The sequence below is a fragment of the Capra hircus genome, chromosome 16 (genome assembly GCF_001704415.2).
Source record: "Capra hircus breed San Clemente chromosome 16, ASM170441v1, whole genome shotgun sequence".
Classification (NCBI taxonomy): domain Eukaryota; kingdom Metazoa; phylum Chordata; class Mammalia; order Artiodactyla; family Bovidae; genus Capra; species Capra hircus.
The window spans coordinates 54,442,683-54,460,773 of NC_030823.1; the positions used below are offsets into that span (position 1 = coordinate 54,442,683).

At 37.5% G+C, this 18,091-nt stretch overlaps 1 protein-coding gene across 2 annotated transcripts in view; it reads left to right on the forward strand.

Annotated features, from left to right (window-relative positions):
• The window catches only part of RABGAP1L (RAB GTPase activating protein 1 like), a 719,827-nt gene that overhangs the window by 435,259 nt on the left and 266,477 nt on the right, over positions 1 to 18,091 (forward strand). For both annotated transcript variants that reach the window (XM_018060617.1, XM_018060618.1), the window contains exon 15: positions 1,179 to 1,253. In XM_018060617.1, coding sequence (XP_017916106.1) covers positions 1,179 to 1,253 — 75 coding nt within the window. The remainder of the gene's footprint in view (positions 1 to 1,178; positions 1,254 to 18,091) is intronic.

Consider the following 18,091-nt stretch of genomic DNA (forward strand, 5'->3'; position numbering starts at 1 on the left):
AAGAGTATATATATTAATTCATTTATATGAAATTCTTCTAAAAATGCAAAGCTAATAATTGTGGGAAAAAAATCAGCTCACTGGTAGCCTAGGGTGGAGGTGGTTTGACTTCAGAGAGTCATGAGGGACATTCTAGAATGATATAAATATTCTATAATGATGGAATTACATGAATGACTCAACTTATTTAAGGAACTGTGAAATTAAAAGGTATGCATTCATTAACTATAAGCTATATTTCAATAAAGATTTTTTAATTAAAAAAAAAGAATTCTAGTCCTTATACTCTGCCTCCCTTGGCATATGGGAGATATGATAAACTGTTCCTCTTTATCTTTGATAACCATTTTCCTGGACAGAAAGAATTTTTATACTTATAAAATCACAGTGCATTGTATTATATTAAGTACATTAAATGGAGATGCCTTCACTAAAATGAAGCACCACAGATAGGTAGGATACATGGAATGGGGTGCATGTCCAGGATTTAAACAGCACAATTGGGATTGTTTGTATTTTAAAAATAAATGGGGGAGCACCTGAATTATTATTTTTTGTTGTTGTTGTTCTAAACCAGGGGTCAGTAAACTATAGCTATAGCCCACACTGTCTACCTTTGTATTACCCTGGAACCATAAATGGTTTTTATGTTGTAAAGGGTTATTTGAGAAAAGAAAAACAGTATGCAACAGATATGTAAGTGTCCCTCAAAGTCAGAGAACATGTAGAGGCTAGAGAGGGTGATCTGAGGGGGGAGTCTATTAGGTTATGATATCTGTACTACAGGGTTCCCCCATATAGTGCATTAGAATTCCCGCATCAACTGTAGAACCCTTCTACCCTCCTCCACCTTTTGCACTTGCCTCCCATAGTGTTGTCTGCCTGACCATAAACCATAATGTATCTTTAAAAATTAATTTAGATGCTCTGAGCATCTTTTTATTCCAGATTCTAAAGATGAATCTGGGGATAATGGGCCATCTAGAATTGCTTTAGGAAATGTGCAGCCTCTTTGAAGGATCCCACTATGCTAATGGCTTGCACATTCAAGATGAGGGATCAGTGAAATTGTGGTGGACAGGCCAGGGATAAGAACAAGTGGCAGCTTGATGTGAACTAGCACTTAGGTTAAAATCTGTGAATGTTTATAATATTTCTTTCCTTTCATCTTTTTCTAGGCCTACTCTGTCTATGATGAAGACATTGGGTACTGTCAAGGACAGTCTTTTCTTGCTGCTGTATTGCTGCTGCATGTAAGTGATTTTCCATGTAATAAATGGCATGGTACTGCCAAATTCATTTTATTTTCTGCTTTTTTTTCCTCCCTTCTTAGTCTCCATTTACCTGATGGAGATTACACATGGCATATCTTTTTAAGCCTGTACTTTTGGTGAGAAAATAAGAGATCTGATGTCAAGAACAGGACAGTTAGTTTCTCAATAGAATTAATTTTGCAGGCTGGTAGGGAATAAATTACCTGTTTGGAGTTATTTTTAACTAGAACCCACTAGGATTGAGAAAGTCCAGGTATCTGCCCAAATGTGAGCAGGACCAGGAGCATCATGAAGGAATGTGACAAGAAAGTCTTTTACCTCTTCTGTGATTTATTTTTGTACATTCTCTTTCCTCTTAGTCACCTTCATTTGACAGAACGTTTATTGAGGATCAGTTATCAGTACTGGGCTAAGATGTGGGATTACAAATATGAATAATTTATTGTTTGTGTTCTCAAAGGCCTTATGGGCTGGAATGGGGCACAGGTAATGTAGGCACATACCTATTATTTTAATTCATTCCCTGTATCTGCATTGTTTTTGTGACGGTCACTATGGAAGACTTACGGTGTGCTAGGTGAAAGCAATGCAGAGAGTAAGGGGAGAGGAGAGCTTTCAGAAGGGACTTTCTAGAGGAGGTGGTAGCTTTGCCAAGACATAAATGAGGCTGGGCGGGGGGGAGAGAAGATGGATAAGAGAAGGAGTAGAGATTGCTATGTGAGCAAATGTATGGCAAAACAAAGGGCACAATATATAAATGGAACAGTGAAATGATAATTTCTATATCATTGCTGTAGAAAGTGTATGGAGAGAAAGAGATGTGAGATAAAAATGGTCACATGGGCAGGGAACAAATTATAAAGACTTGTTAATATCAAGAAATGTAGGCTTTATAGAGGCTTTGTTCTGTACCTAATGAGGAGCCACAATCAGTTTGAAGCAAGGGAATGACAATCAGATATTCATTTCAGATAAATTCTTATATCCACATAGAGGATGAAATTGAAAAGAAGCATGCAATAGCAGAGATACCAGTTAGGAAATATCAGTCTAAATGAGAGATATTGAGACTTAGAGAAAAAGAAAGAATGAAACATTTTTTCTGGAGGCAAAATTGGTAGGTTTCATGGATGGGTTGACAAAGGAAGGGTCAAAAGTAGCATGTCTTGTTTCATTGCTTAAGCGACTGGGTAAATTATGGTATTTTGAGCTGAGGTAGAAAACACTTCCATTGAGATTGAATGGAAGAAAAAAGGTTAGGAGTTGATGATGAATTTAGTTTTAAATTTGGAAAGGGAGGGTATGTGAGAGTCATCTGAGTAGCTGTCCAGCAGCCAGCTGTATACTGGAGACTGACTCTGGGGAGAAATCAAAGCTGAAATGATGAGAGTGGATCAGATCATTTCAGAAAAATAAGTAGAAGAAGAAAAACAGAATAGAACCCAGGAATGCCAATTATTTAAAGAGCTGATGAGGAAGAGGGATCTTTGAAGAGTTTCTTGATTTTCAGCAGAGAAGCAGCATTGTATAATGTCAGATGCAGCAAAGAGGACCAAGTTTAAAACAAAAGGATTTTTTTCTATGGTTTGCATTCTGAAAATGAAGAACAATTATAGTAGATTCATGGTCCTAATCATTTGACTTTAATGAAAAGAATAACATACTGTTGTTCTATTGTGATTATTCATTCTAACTTTGATTTCAATATCTTTCTCTGTGGCATTATCATCTATTTATGGTCTTTTGATATTCTTTTACTATCCTTTTTTTTGTCATTTCCACAGACCACGTTCTTGAGATTTCCTGTGATAATAAGTACTTTATAGTCATAAATTCTTGGGCCCTTAGTTCTATTACTAACACCACCTAGCAGATCTAGAATAGTCAGGTCCCTACACAAGGGGCTGGAGACTGTAAGCCGTGATGGGTGTTTTCACCAAGGTTCAAAACCATCATTTTTCTAAAAGGACCTTTCATGATCACTCTGATGAGAAGTTGATGTTCAGGCCACAGATAGTGAAGCTTTGTCTTCTACAAAGTAATCTTTGAATATGTCAACAGTTTAGCATTTTAGCCCTGTGAAACACATTATATCTATTAAACCTCAATGAGAAGAATATCACTTTAGGAAATCTGTTCTGAGACTTAACAGAAGTTTAGTTAACTCTAAGTTCATGTTTACTTGGACATATTTTCTCCCTGAAAAAAAGAGAGTGATTCAAATAGCTAAGAAACTCAAATAACCCAGATTTTTTTTTTTAAACATTATCTACTCTTCTATTATAAGGGTCATGGAAAGTCAGCTCTTGTAAACATATTCAACAAAATTGCCTCCAAATTGTGTCACAAGATGAATAGAAATGTAGTCTAGTTTCTACACTTTCTACTTTAATAGAACTACACAGTTGTTGTCGTTGCTTATAAAAATAACTGGAAATATAGAAATGCCTTCAGAATCCTGGAGGAAAGATAAACTGATAATCAATGTTAGTGAAAAACAGATTAGATGTAATTTTATTGAAAATATATGTGATAATTCAATTAATCAGCATATTTCATTGACAGACCAATATATCCATTAACCAATTTGAATAAGAGAAGCTAACTATAATTTTTTCTTTTCTGTATTTCATGTTGTCCCCATGGTTTAAATAGGTAGAAGAATACAGTCTAGCTTAAACAATTCATCAAATACACTATCTCGGATTCCAGGGAGATATGTTATTAGGGCCTTACTGACTAATTTTTTATCAGTTACATAAGCAATGGGTTCTTTCTGCTGCCAGATATCCTTTGGCAGCTCCATATTAATCATTGTCAGAAGCAGCTTCTTTCTGGGATGCTGTCTTCCTCACTCATGGTCATTTATATTTCACATTCACTGCCTAAGAGGAAAGAGAGACCAAAAATGAAAGTAGGTTTAAGAACAAAAATTTAGAATTTTAAAGTTTTTCCATGTATGAATAGTTTTAAGAGTAAATATCTTTTCCTGGTGCTTGGAAATTTTTAGATGCTTTGATAATATTCTTTGTAACTTGCAGTAAAGCACTGGAAGAATTAAATGTTTATCACATAGATGCTGTTACATCCATTGATGGAATTATAAGAAACTTATCATTTATAGTTCAAAAAAGCTGTTACAGCACAGATTGCTTATAATCATTATAGTGTTTGCCTTTAAAGTTAAATATGCAATAATTATCACTAATATCATTGTATTATTAGCATAATAAATAATATCCTTTTGTATATTCATTTATTCTAAATACTATATAAAGTATTTTGGATAATTTTTAACACCAATATATTTCTCTCACAAATTTATTGTCAAGCAGTTTTAAAGTTTTTTTTAATCAAACATATACTTTTTTAGACTTTCAGAAGATTATGTTCTTTTTTAAGGTTAAATCACTGTGTGTATGTGTGTGTGTGTATATATATATATTCCATATGGAATATATGTGTATATATGTGTGTATATATATATATATTATATATGTGTGTTTTTATATGTATATTCCATACATATATATATATGTATGGAAGCTTTCCAACTGCAAAAAGAATTATTTTGGAATAAGCCAGGATGTTTAAATGTATTGCATTTTTTCAAAAACTGTAGGTACAACTCCTTTGGAAACCAGTTTTGCTTTATCTGATAAAGATATGCATACCAGTCAATTCCACTCTTAGTATATACTTTAGTCACATTTAAGAACCTGTACACTAGTGGCTCAGTTGGTAAAGAATCTGCCTGCATTGTGAGAGACCTGGGTTTGATCCCTGCATTGGGAAGATCCCCTGGAGAAGAAAATGGCTACCCACTCAAGTATTCTTGCCTGGAGAATTCCATGGACAGAGGAGTCTGGCGGGACACAGTCCATGGGGTTGCAAAGAGTAGGACACAACTGAGTAGTTAACATTTTCACTACTTTTACACTAGAATCATGTATTAAAATAGGATTGTAATTACTGTTTATACTACAGGATCAGTGTTTATAATGATCACACAACTCAAATGCCCATTATTATAATGTCTCATAGTCTAATATTACCATTGTAATTAGATGTCAAATGGATAAATTGTGGTATATTCATATTGTGGGACACTCTACAGCAATGAAAGAAATGTTTTGCACTACATGCCTGCATGCACGCTAAGTCACTTCAGTCATGTCTTACTCTTTGTGACCCCATGGGCTGTAGCCCACCAGGCTTCTCTTCCCATGGGATTCTCCAGGCAAGAATACCAGAGTGGGTTGCTATGTGATCCTCCAGGGGATCTTCTAACCCAGGGATCAAACCCGCATCTCTTACATCTCCTACACTGGCAGACAGACTCTTTACCATTAGCACCACCTGGGAAATTCCTGTATTACATGGGCTATTGTGAATGAATCATACAAGCATGAAATTTAGTAAGAAAGCAAATTATTGGTATCATTTGGTATGATTCCATTTAGTATAATTCAGTAATGACAAAAGTAAACTCTGTTTTCTTAGAATGCTATGTAGATGGAAAGTACAGATAATACCAATGAAGTCAATACAGTTAAAGTCAGGATCATGACCTTCCAGGAGAAACTGGGAGTCATGACTGGGAGGGGACACGTAGGGATCTTTAGGAGTAAACAGTATTCTAGCTCCTAACCTGTTTATATTTCTTAATCATTTATTCTATAAAGTATAATCTTAACTTTTATGTATTTTTCTCTGTGTGTTACATTTAAAAATAATATAAGATTTTAAAATTACAAATCTTATAATGTTCCCACCCCCCCAAAAAACAAGTTTTGGATCAGATTTAACAAATGAACTTAAGAAATGAGAAGCAGAGCTGCTTCTTAGTTTTCCTGAACATAAAGATTCTACAAAGTCCAAGGTAACAAAACAGAGGCGTCCTAGTGTCTTTATATGCTTATATAAGTAAAACTATTTGTGCCATGATATTATTTAGGAATCTTTCTGCTACATGTGGCATAACATGAACTCAAAGTAGTTTAAATTTAAAAGGAAATATATTGGCTCACATAACTGGGAAGTGCAGAGCAGAGGTGATTTTGATATGCTTGATATTCCAGAGTTCATATTTTGTCATCAGAAATCTGCATCTCTGTATCTCTGTTGTGCTTAGAGTTTATTGCCTTAACTTATAAAGGCAGGGCACAAAGTAGGCAGTTTGCAAGTTGGCCTGGCTTCATATCTGAAAAGTTTTACAGCTTCATTTAGAAGGCATCATGTTTATCTTCTGCTATAGCTCCTGCACTTAAAACAAACAAGCAAGCAAAAACCCTGGAGGATTCTGGTTGGCCTGCCCTTGGGGGTCTGCTATAGCTCCTGCACTTAAACAAACAGGCAAAAACCCTGGAGGATTCTGGTTGGCCTACCCTTGGGGGTCTGCCATTCTTGAGTTGGTTATTGAGGTCAGGAAGTTCAAGTGTTCTGATAGGCCTGGCCCAGATCTTAAGTTCACCTCTATGCTGGTAATGATCTGGATCAACTCGTCCTGAAAAGTGAAATGGTGTTCCTATAAGAAAGGAGCTTTTGACATCAGATGATAGGAAGGTAGAATACTAGACAGATATATCCTATTATCTTATTGTGATTCTTTGATATGAGTTTGAGTTTATTTTTAATAAGCCCTTCTTTACTTCCAAATCACCTTTTCCTTATAAATCCAAGAGATTTTTCCTGTTCTCTATTAATTTTTGCATCAGTGCTTCAAGAGTCATTCCTCAGCATCTTCTCCCTGTCCTGTAAATACAATCAAGGCATTTTGCCTTAAGAAAAAAAAGCCTCTTTTGATCTTCCCATTTAGCTCTCTCAGACTTCTTTGTCCTTTCAAAGCCGCATTCCTTCAAAGGATTATAAAAAGCACAGCTATGAATTTAAATTGTGGGTTAATACCTTTCAAGTTACATGACCTTGCAGAAGTTCCCTGAGATTGAAGAATCAGTTTCTTCATCTATAATGTAAAGTGAAAATAATATTATCATCCTCCTTTGGTTTCTATGAATGTTGAATACCATGCATTATAAGTGCAGTTTTATTTTGTATCTGGCACAAAAAGAGTATAGCCATGGGGCTAAGTCCAGACTTTATGTAATAGATGTATGCTGCTGGTAAGTCACTTCAGTCGTGTCCAGCTCTGTGCGACTCCATAGACAGCAGCCTACCAGGCCCCCTGTCCCTGGGACTCTTCAGGCAAGAACACTGGAGTGGGTTGCCATTTCCTTCTCCAATGCATGAAAGTGAAGACACTCAGTCGTGTCCGACTCTGGAACCCCATAGACGGCAGCCCACCAGGCTTCCCCATCCATGGGATTTTCCAGGCAAGAGTACTGGAGTGGGGTGCCATTGCCTTCTCCAATAGCCGTATAGTTATTGGCAAATCAGTTAAGTTCCTTGAACCTCACTAGTCTAATATTTAAAATGTGGAACTTAGGCTTACTTTTGTGAGGTTTAATGGGGTCATGAATGAATGTCTGTAACAATGCTGTTCTTTCTAAAACTAATAATTATTTACCCAGCCAGTTTTCTTTTGGACCCTAGCTTATATTGAGCACGCAAAGCAAACTAATAGGTGGAACAGCATGTTTTAAGACTTACAAATAGCTATTAAATTTAAATGTATTTGGCATATATTTGATTTAAAAGGAAAATAAACACTCAGAAGTTTTCGCTTTTCAGCTTGTAAACAGAAAATGAAAACTCATTAATTTATGATTGTCAGAATAATCTCTAACATTCACCTTTGTTGAAGAAAAAAAAAAAAACCAGTGGATTATTCATTAACTTCATGGAAAAAGGGTAGATTGACTACAAAAAGACATGAAAACACATAATGTGAAATAAAAACTTAGTTTTATCCTAAACAGTTATTTAAGATTTTCAACATATAATTTTACTTCAAAAAAATCTTGATGTATGTTACTTCAGGTGAGTCTTAAAGACTTTTGACGTACTTAGGGTGGTTTGTTTTGTGGTTGATTGCAGAGAGAAGCAGGAATTCCTCGGTGGCACAGTGGTAAAGAATCCGCCTGCCAGTGCAGGGGACACACGTGATATGAGTCCGATCCCTGGGTTGGGAAGATCCTCTGAGTAGGAAATGGCAACCCACTCCAGTGTTCTTGCCTGGAGGATTCCATGGACAGAGGAGCCTGGTGAGCCGGCTATACAGTCCATGGGGTCACAGAGAGTTGGACATGACTGAGCACGCAGAGAGAAGCAGTGAAGCTTAAAGACTGGCTCCATTCAGTGATAACATCTGTTAGTACAGATGGCAGATCATTATCAGCATTTGTTAATAAACAGTGATTACGTCATGCTTGATTCTCAGATTGTACACGTGAGGCAGGTATTTAGTTTCGTATTTCATAGAGCCGTGGATGACGTTTTGATATAAGCTTTTAATATTTATCTCATCATTTCCTCAGTAAAGCAATATTGTTTCCATGGCAAAGCTCCTATACACAGCAAAGATGGATAGTCACTACTAGAGACACACTGTGCTCCAATTTCTAATGTCTGATTTTAAAATATATTGTTCAATGATTTATTTTTATTGTAAGTTGGACAAATCAATTGCATATCAGTGATAATAGATTGTCTAGTTCAGTGAAATCACTGTAACAAGGTAAATGCTTCACTGGTGGCTTAGCAGTAAAGGATCCACATGCAAGGCAGGAGATGCAGGTTTGATCCCTGGGTCAGGAAGATCCCCTGGAGAAGAAAATGGCAACCCACTCCAGTATTCTTGCCTGGAAAATCCCATGGACAGAGGAGCTTAGCAGGCTACAGTCCATGGGGTCGCAAAAGAGTCGGACACCACTTAGCAACTAAACGACAACAGTAAGTTAAAGAGTCATTTTAATGCTTTTTAAAAAATAGATGGATGCCCCAGTGCTATTTAGTGGGGGAACCCACTCTTACAGTAAAGTGAAGTCTGCTAGTGCAGCTCCAGATTGATTTTCAGATCTTGACTGATTTTTAAAATGAATCACAATATAAGCTAAATGGCTTCCCTGGTGGCTCAGAGGGTAAAGCATCTGCCTACAATGCAGGAGACCCAGGTTCGATCACTGGGTTGGGAAGATCCTCTGGAGAAGGAAATGGCAACCCATTCCAGTACTCTTGCCTGGAAAATCCCATGGACTGAGAAGCCTGGTAGGCTACAGTCCATGGGGTCACAAAGAGTCGGACACGACTGAGCAGCTTCACTTTCATAAGCTAAATAGCCAATGCAAAGTACAGATAATACAAAAATTTCTTACATTTATCATTTACTATAATATTGAAATCCAGTGCTAATATAGTTACATTTGGCTGCCCCTTGCTTCGACTTTCACACTGATCCATTTCTGCATTTTTGTTGGCTTTTACCTTCACAGTTGCCAACTGATTGTCCTGTGTGAGTGACATGCCTTCATTGATAAAGGCAGATTTATTCAGAGTTTTATTAAAATTATCATAAATAAATATCAAATACTTAGGATTTATTTAGCTCTCTGTGCTAAGAGCTTTGGGGGATACAAAGTTACAGCAGTACCCAGCAGTTTAGTGAGTGAGAGTGAAAGTCGCTGAATCGTGTCCAACTTTTTGTGACCCCATGGACTGTTCAGTCCTTGGAATTCTCCAGCCCAGAATACTGGAGTGGGTAGCCGTTCCCTTCTCCAGGGGATCTTCCCAACCTAGGGATGGAATCCAGGTCTCCCAAATTGCAGGTGGATTCTTTACCAGCTGACCCACAGGGGGAGCCCCTCTTGCTCATCATGGGATATAAATATGAACACCTGAGGGTATGTGCAGGTTTCTACATTCGCAAGGGCCCGAGTGCACAATAATAGTGGTTAATTTTCATGTGTCACTCATATATCAGGGAAGGTCCTAGAGCTGTACATCTATCTCATTCAGTCCTCAGAACGAAGTAGATTGTCATGATCCCTGCTTTACAGAAGAGGAATCTGACACCTGGGGAGGTACTGTAGCATGCCCAAGGTCACAACTAGGATTGGTATTTGAACCTAGGTCATCTGAATCCAGCAGTTAGTAGGGGCATAGAAATTACTACATGCCACAAAGAGCTTTGGGATTAAGACGAAGCTAGAAATGATTTCATCAGCTAAAGTGAATAACAGAGACTTTATGTTCCAAGTGCCATATATGATCAGCCTTAAAAGAAAGTGAAATTTCAAAGACACAGCTGTACTATATAATAAACCCCAACCCAGACATTAACTCTGAGCTTGTGTGCCTTACTTCCTAGGGGAGCCTGGACACTGTAGGCTGTCACTATTTTTGTAATAAAAAGGGTGAGGAACAGAAAGGGGGCATTCTTCTCATGGCTTATTCTTCCCAGTGATACATAAGAAGTGCTCTCATTTATATGAAAAGAAACATATTTTGCTACTTCATTTGTGAGAGCATATATTTCTGGAAACCATTTTTAACAGTAGAAAGCACTTTGGTAGTAATTTCCTTTCTATTGATTTAATCTCTTTTAGCTTTATATACCTTTATACCTTACCTCTACAATGGGAGTAGTAAATATCTCCTGCATAGTAAGACTCATGAGTGAGTTAAATGAGATTATACATATAAAAAAAAAGAAAAGAAATTTACTTTTGTAATTTTACCTGGATAAAAAGTTTTACCCATTTCATTTTAATTCTTTCGTGAACCTACCTATAAAAGCACTATTAGTTGTTGATGTGTGAGACATAGTTTCTGTGTTCAAGGAGGGAAAGACCCCTCCTTGGTCACCTACCGCATGCCTATGTTGCCCCTCACATACATCTCCTTTATCTTTGCATGCATGCTAAGTTGCTTCAGTCGTGTCTGACTCTGTGTGATCTTATGGACTGTAGTCTGCTAGACTCCTCTGTCCATGAGATTCTCCACACAAGAATCCTGGAGTGGGTTGCCATACCCTCCTCCAGGGGATCTTCTACACCCAGGGATCAAACCTGTTTCTTGTGTCTCCTGAATTGTCAGGCAGGTTCTTTACCACTAGCTTTATCCTTACAACATCCTAAAGTAAGAACCCAAGGTGGACATCCAGCTGCCCCAGTGTTGCAAGATGCTTTCTAGGAGGGCTGCTTTGCTCTGCCTAATAGAAATCACTAGGGGAATTGTCAGGGCTTGACCCAGAAGAGATCAGATAGTGACAGAGAAGAGGGTCCTTGCAGCCCACATTACTGCTTTCAGTGGCATTCAGTGAGATTTCCCAGCCCGTAGCTCTGTCCATGTGTAGAGCCAAGCCAGTGACCTCATCTGGTCAGAGACACTGGTTGGCAGTTTGTTTGATGTAGATCATCAGTCAGTGAGCTATACTGGCCATAGTGCTTGTTCTACTGCTCTGGCCAGGCAGGGAAGCAAATTCACAGGCCCCATACAATTGCTGGTTTAGGCTCCAGTCCTGATCTTCTAGGAAGTTTGGCCAGAGAAACAGAGCAAGTTGCCGTTTGCTTCTTACAGCCCTGATCAGAGAGCAAACTCAGCAACCTTGCCCAACTGTTGGGCACAGCCTGTCCCACTGTATAACTAGGTAGCCTGAAGGGTCACTCTAGGCAGCCTCAGAGCCCAGCCTTTAGTACCATCAAGCTATGGAGCCCAGCCAGTCTAACCACTGGTGCCACTCTGCCAAGGAACATAGTCTGTGACCTTGCCCATCCAGAGGTGATTGCAAAGCTCAGCTAGTGGCCATTTTGACCATGGTGCACAGCCAGCAGCCCCACCCAAAGAAGAGGTTTGTCCAGATTTATTATAAGTCTGTTTAGTCTCTCAGCAAAAACTCTGGAGGCCAAGAAAGTGTGAGATGATATGTTCAACATAGTGAAAGAAAAAAATATCAACCAAGAATACTAGGCTTGGCAAAGCTGAACTTTGTAAATGAAATAGAGATAAATGTGTTCCCCAACAAACAAAAGTGGAGGGAGTTCAGCATCACTGGTCCTGCCTTTCAGGAAAAATTAAAGGGCATCATCAAGCTTAAATAAGGGATGCTGATTTAACATCATAAAAACATGAATTATAAAATTCACTTGTAATGATAAATACCCTGAATAGCCATGGAAAGGACTGATGCTGAAGCTCAAGCTCCAATACTTTGGCCACCTGATGCACAGAGCTGACTCACTGGAAAAGACCCTGATGCTGGGAAAGATTGAAGGCAAAAGGAGGAGAAGGTGGGAGAAAATGAGATGGTTAGATAGCATCACTGACTCAGTGGACATGAATTTGAGCAAACTCTGGGAGATAGTGAAGGACAAGGAAGTACAGCGTGCTGCAATCCATGGGGTCACAGAGAGTCTGACATAACTTAGTGACTGAGCAACAACAATGCTGCATACGTAGTCAGAGTCAGATTTTCTCATGTATACTGGTAGGACATAATTCACTTACAGCTCTTTTTAAAAAGTATTAAATACCATAACTTTAATACCATAATTTTTATCACATATTTTTAAAAAAGAATGTAAATTGTGACATCAATAACTAAAGTGTGAAGTGAGAAGAAACATTAAGTATGAAGTTTCTATACGCTATCAAAGTTAAGTTGTTATCAACTTAAAATAGGATGTTATAAGATATTTTATGTAAGGCTCATATTAACCATAAAGCAAAATCAATAGTAGATTCACAAAAGAGAATCAAAGCATGCCATTACAAAGAGTCAGCAATCACAAAGAAAGACTGCAGAAGCAGAAGCAAGGGTCAAAGAACTCACAAAGAGAAACACAGTTAACAAAATGTTAATAATGAATCCATATCTATCAGTATTAATTTAAATGAAAATGGATAAATTGTCCCAAAAGACATGGAGTGGCTGATTGGAAAAAGAAAAAAAAAAAGGCAGGATCCAATAATATGCTGCCCAGAGAGATTCACTTTAGCCTTAAGGATACACATAGACTGAGAGTGAAGGGATAGAATTAAAGTATTTTAAACAAATGGTAACCAAAAGAAACTAGAGGTAGCTATGCTTATATCATACAAAATAGACTTAAAGCTAAAAATGTTCAAAAGAGATAAAGATAAATAAAATTACGTAGCTTTAGCTAAATTAATCAAAGAGAACACAAATAAATGAGATTATTAAAAAAAGAGGGGACATTACAACTGATACTACAGAGATATAAAGGATAACAAGAGACTACTTTGAAAAACAATAAACCAACAAATTGGATAGCCTAGAAAAAATGAATAAATTTCTAGCAATACACAAGACTCAAGAAATAGAAAGTCTGAATAGATCAGCAGCAAGTAAGGAGACTGAATCAGGAATCAAAACTTCCTCAACAAAGAAAACCCCAGGACCAGATGATTTTAGCTGCATACTACCAAACATTAAAACCAAACATTTAAAGAATTAGTACGAATCCTTCTCAAACTCTTCCCAAAAAATTGGAGAGGAGAAAAAACTCTCAAATTCATTTTAGAAGGCAAGCTTTACTTTAATATCAAAACCAGAGAAGGTTACTACAAGAAAACTATAGGCCAATATCCCTAATAAATATAGTTCAAAAGTTCTCAACAATATACCAGCAAACTGAATTGAACAAAACATTAAAAGGATCATATACCATGTTCAAATGGGGATCATGGAAAAAGCAAGAGAGTTCCAGAAAAACACTTACTTCTGCTTTATTGACTATGTGAAAGCCTTAAACTATGTCTGTCACAACAAACTCTGGAAAATTCTTAAAGAGGTGGAAATACCAGACCACCTGACCTGTGTCTTGATAAATCTGTATGCAGGTCAGGAAGCAACAGTTAGAACTGGACATGAAAAAACAGACTGGTTCTGAATAGGGAAAGGAGTATGTCAAGGCTGTGTATTGTCACCCTGCTTATTTAACTTATCTGCAGAATACATCATGAGAAACTCTGGGCTGGATGAAGCACAAGCTGGAGTCAAGATTGCTGGGAGAAATATCAATAACCTCAGATATTCAGGTGACCACCCTTATGGCAGAAAGTGAAGAAGAACTAAAGAGCCTCTTGATGAAAGTGAAAGAGGAGAGTGAAACAGTTGGCTTAAAACTCAACATTCAGGAAACTAAAATCATGGCATCTTGTCCTATCACTTCATGGCAAATCGATGGGGAAACAATGGAACAGTGACAGACTTTATTTTTCTGGGCTCCAAAATCACTGCGGATGGTGATTGCAGCCATGAAATTAAAAGACGCTTGCTCCTTGAAAGGAAATCTGTGACCAACCTAGATAGCATATTAAAAAGCAGAGACATTACTTTGCCAACAGAGGTCCATCTAGTCAAAGCCTTGGTTTTTCCAGTAGTCATGTATGGATGTGAGAGTTGGACTATAAAGAAAGCTGAGCATTGAAGAATTGATGCTTTTGAACTGTGGTGTTGGAGAAGACTCTTGAGAGTCCCTTGGACTGCAAGGAGATCCAACCAGTCCATCCTAAAGGAAATGAGTCCTGAATATTCATTGGAAGGACTGATGCTGAAGCTGAAGCTCCAGTACTTTGGCCACCTGATGCAAAGAACTGACTCATTTGAAAAGACCCTGATGCTGGGAAAGACTGAGGGCCAGAGGAGAAGGGGATGACAGAGGATGAGATGTTGGATGGCATCACCAACTGAATGGACATGAGTTTGAGTAAACTCTGGGAGTTAGTGATGGCCAGGCAGGCCTGGCGTGCTGCAGTACATCGGGTCACAAAGAGTCAGATATGACTGAGTGACTGAACTGAACGGAACTGATGCAAGGGTGGGTCAACAAGTGGAAATCATAAAAGTTACGTGTCACATTAGTAGAGTGAAAGATAAAAATCATATGATTATTTCAGTAGGTGCAGAAAAGCATTTGACAAAATTCAGCATCCATTCTTGAGAAGATCTCTCAACATAATGGATATAGAAGACATGTACCTAAACATAATAAAGGCTGCATATGATAAGCTAACAGCTGACATCATACTCATTGGTGATAGGTTGAAAACTTTTCCTCTGGACATACAGGTGCCCATCCTGTACATGAAAAGGTGCTCAACATCATTAATCATTTTGTATGTGCACGTGAAAATTGCTCAGTTGTGTCTGACTCTTTGCAACCCCATGGACTGTAGCCTACCAGGCTCCTCTGTCCATGGGATTTTTCCAGGCAAGAATGCCAGAATGGATTGCCATTTGCTTCTCCAGGGGATCTTCCCAACCCAGGGGTTAAACCCAGGTCTCCCGCATTGCAGGCAGACTCTTTACGTTAATCATTAATGAAGTGCAAATCAAACCAGAATGCTAGCTATCATCAGAAACACAAGAATTAATAAGTGTTGGTGAGAATATGGACAAAAGGTTTCCCTTCTGCCCTATGGGTAAGAATGGGAACTGCTTCAGGCCCTGTGGAAAACAGAAGGGAGGTTCCTCACAAAGTAAAAAATAGAACTAACATGTGATCCAGTGATTATACTTCTGAGTATTTATCCAAAGGAAACAGAAACAAACTCACAAAGATACCTTCACACATTTATTGCAGCATTAGTTACAATAATGAAGACATAGAGACAGAGGATGAGATTGCTGGATGGCATCACCGACTCAATGGACGTGAGTCTGAGTGAACTCCCGGAGTTGGTGATGGACAAGGAGGCCTGGCGTGCTGCAATTCATGGGGTCGCAAAGAGTCAGACATAACTGAACGACTGAACTGAACTGAAATGTCTACTGAGTGATGGGTAGATAAGAGAGACTATGGTATACACATAGAGTAAAGGAAATCCCTTTGTTGTGACAATATGAATGAATCTTGAGGGCTTTATGCTAAGTGAAATAAGTCAGTCAGAGAACGGCATGTTTGCTGTCACTTACATGCAGAAACTTTTTCTTAAAAAAAGAGAAGTTACAAAAACAGAGTAGGTAGGTAGTTGCCAGGTGTGGGGGATGGAATAAGTGGATGAGTATGGTGAAAGGGTATAAACTTCCAGTTACTAGATTAATAAGTTCACGGGATGTAATGTACAGCATGGTAAATATAGTTAACAATATTATATATTTGAAAATTGCTCACCATAAAAAAACTCAAAAATTCTCACAGTAAAAAACAAAAATAATATCCATGTGGGGTGATATGGATATAATTATATATACATTTATATATATGTCAAAATATGTAAGTCACAAAAACCCATAATTTTGTGCATCTTAAACATACACGCTCTTGTACATCACTTACATCTCAATAAATGGGAAAAATCAAATGATATAAACTTACATTTATAACATTAAAAACAGAAAAGTTGTAAATACTGAAAATTAATTAATAATTATTTTGCCGTATTCTACTGTTACTTAGACTCTTGAGTCTGTTTGTGTCTGTTTTGTCTGATGGAAATGACATGTAATGATGTGTTATACAGTGCTTCTCAACTCCAGTTTATTTATATTTTCTGTATTTGATGAGTTTTGGTAAAATCCAGCCATTGCTAATGCCAGGTTCCTATCTCCCAACTTCTTATTAGAATTTTTAATATTATATTTACATTGACAAAACTTTAATTTATTGTTGTTTTTCCTGCCATCATGAAGCCACTAGTGGCCACAAGTGATTATTGTTTATTATTTCCAAAATATATTTTTATCATGTATCTTATGTTTTACAATATCATCAAATCTACTCTCAGCCTTCACTCCCTGTTGTTGAGATTTTACTGACATATATTTCATAAACATGTATTGTCTTATCCTTCAAAAGCAAAATACCATTATAACTCTATGTGTGAACTTCCTATTTTCTCTGTGGTGTAAATGTCTATAAGTATTTCTTGTGTAGCTATATTTTATACATTATTAGGTATTCTCAGTTTTTACATCTTTGAGATTTTTACTAAATTTTGAGTGCTTACCCTATTTTCTGCCTTAATAATGAATATATTAATTGAAGAGAGAGAAATACCAAGGGAAGCTTTAATTGAACATACTAAACAGATCCCATTTCATCTTTAAGCTATAAAGAGAAGGTTGAATTTCCACTTTCCAAAGGATTATACATATTTCCCATTACTTTCTTACTCGTTTTGTTAGCGAGCCTTTTCTGTTTTCACAGGGATTCATTTTTAGTCAGTTTCATGATAAGGCAGTATCTGAGATCCCATGAGAGCTTATTATATCTGACCTTAGTCTTCACAGATAGTCAGTATTGATTCTACCCCAGCTGGACTGGTATTTTATAGGTTTAGTCTATGACTTTCATGTGACCCATGAACTAACTGAAAATCAAAACCTTGACTGTATTGCTGAAGCTAGTGAGGATACTAACTCCAAGGCTACCCACCTGCCAACAAATATAGATTTTTTTTTTTAAATAAAGGTTATTAGGGATTTCTTTTTAGGGATCAAGTTCAAAGTTGATATGTATGTGTGAGAGGGACAGTTAAATGGGGAAGGTGGAGGAGAGAGAGGGGAAAGGGGGCCAAGAGATAAAAGACAGAGATGCTTTCAGGGATAGAGGAAGAGAGAATGAGTATGGAATGAATGAATATGAATGACCTTAAGGTCCATACCTAAAAAACACAGTAGAAATTTACATCTCTTGTCATTTTTGTGAATAGTTTATTCTGATCTAGCTCATACTCAGCCATCCCTCTGTTTGCACTGTAACTATAGTGGCATCTAACTCCTCTTTCCACACATCCAGCCTCCCCTACTCCAGAACTTCTGTGTCTATATCAAACTCAAGTTGACTTGCCTATTTCCTTGTCCTTTGGGACAACACTCTACTTTCGCCTCTGTATCCAGGGCCTAGAACAGTGCATGATCTCATATGTTCAGAGATTGCATATATGAATGCTGA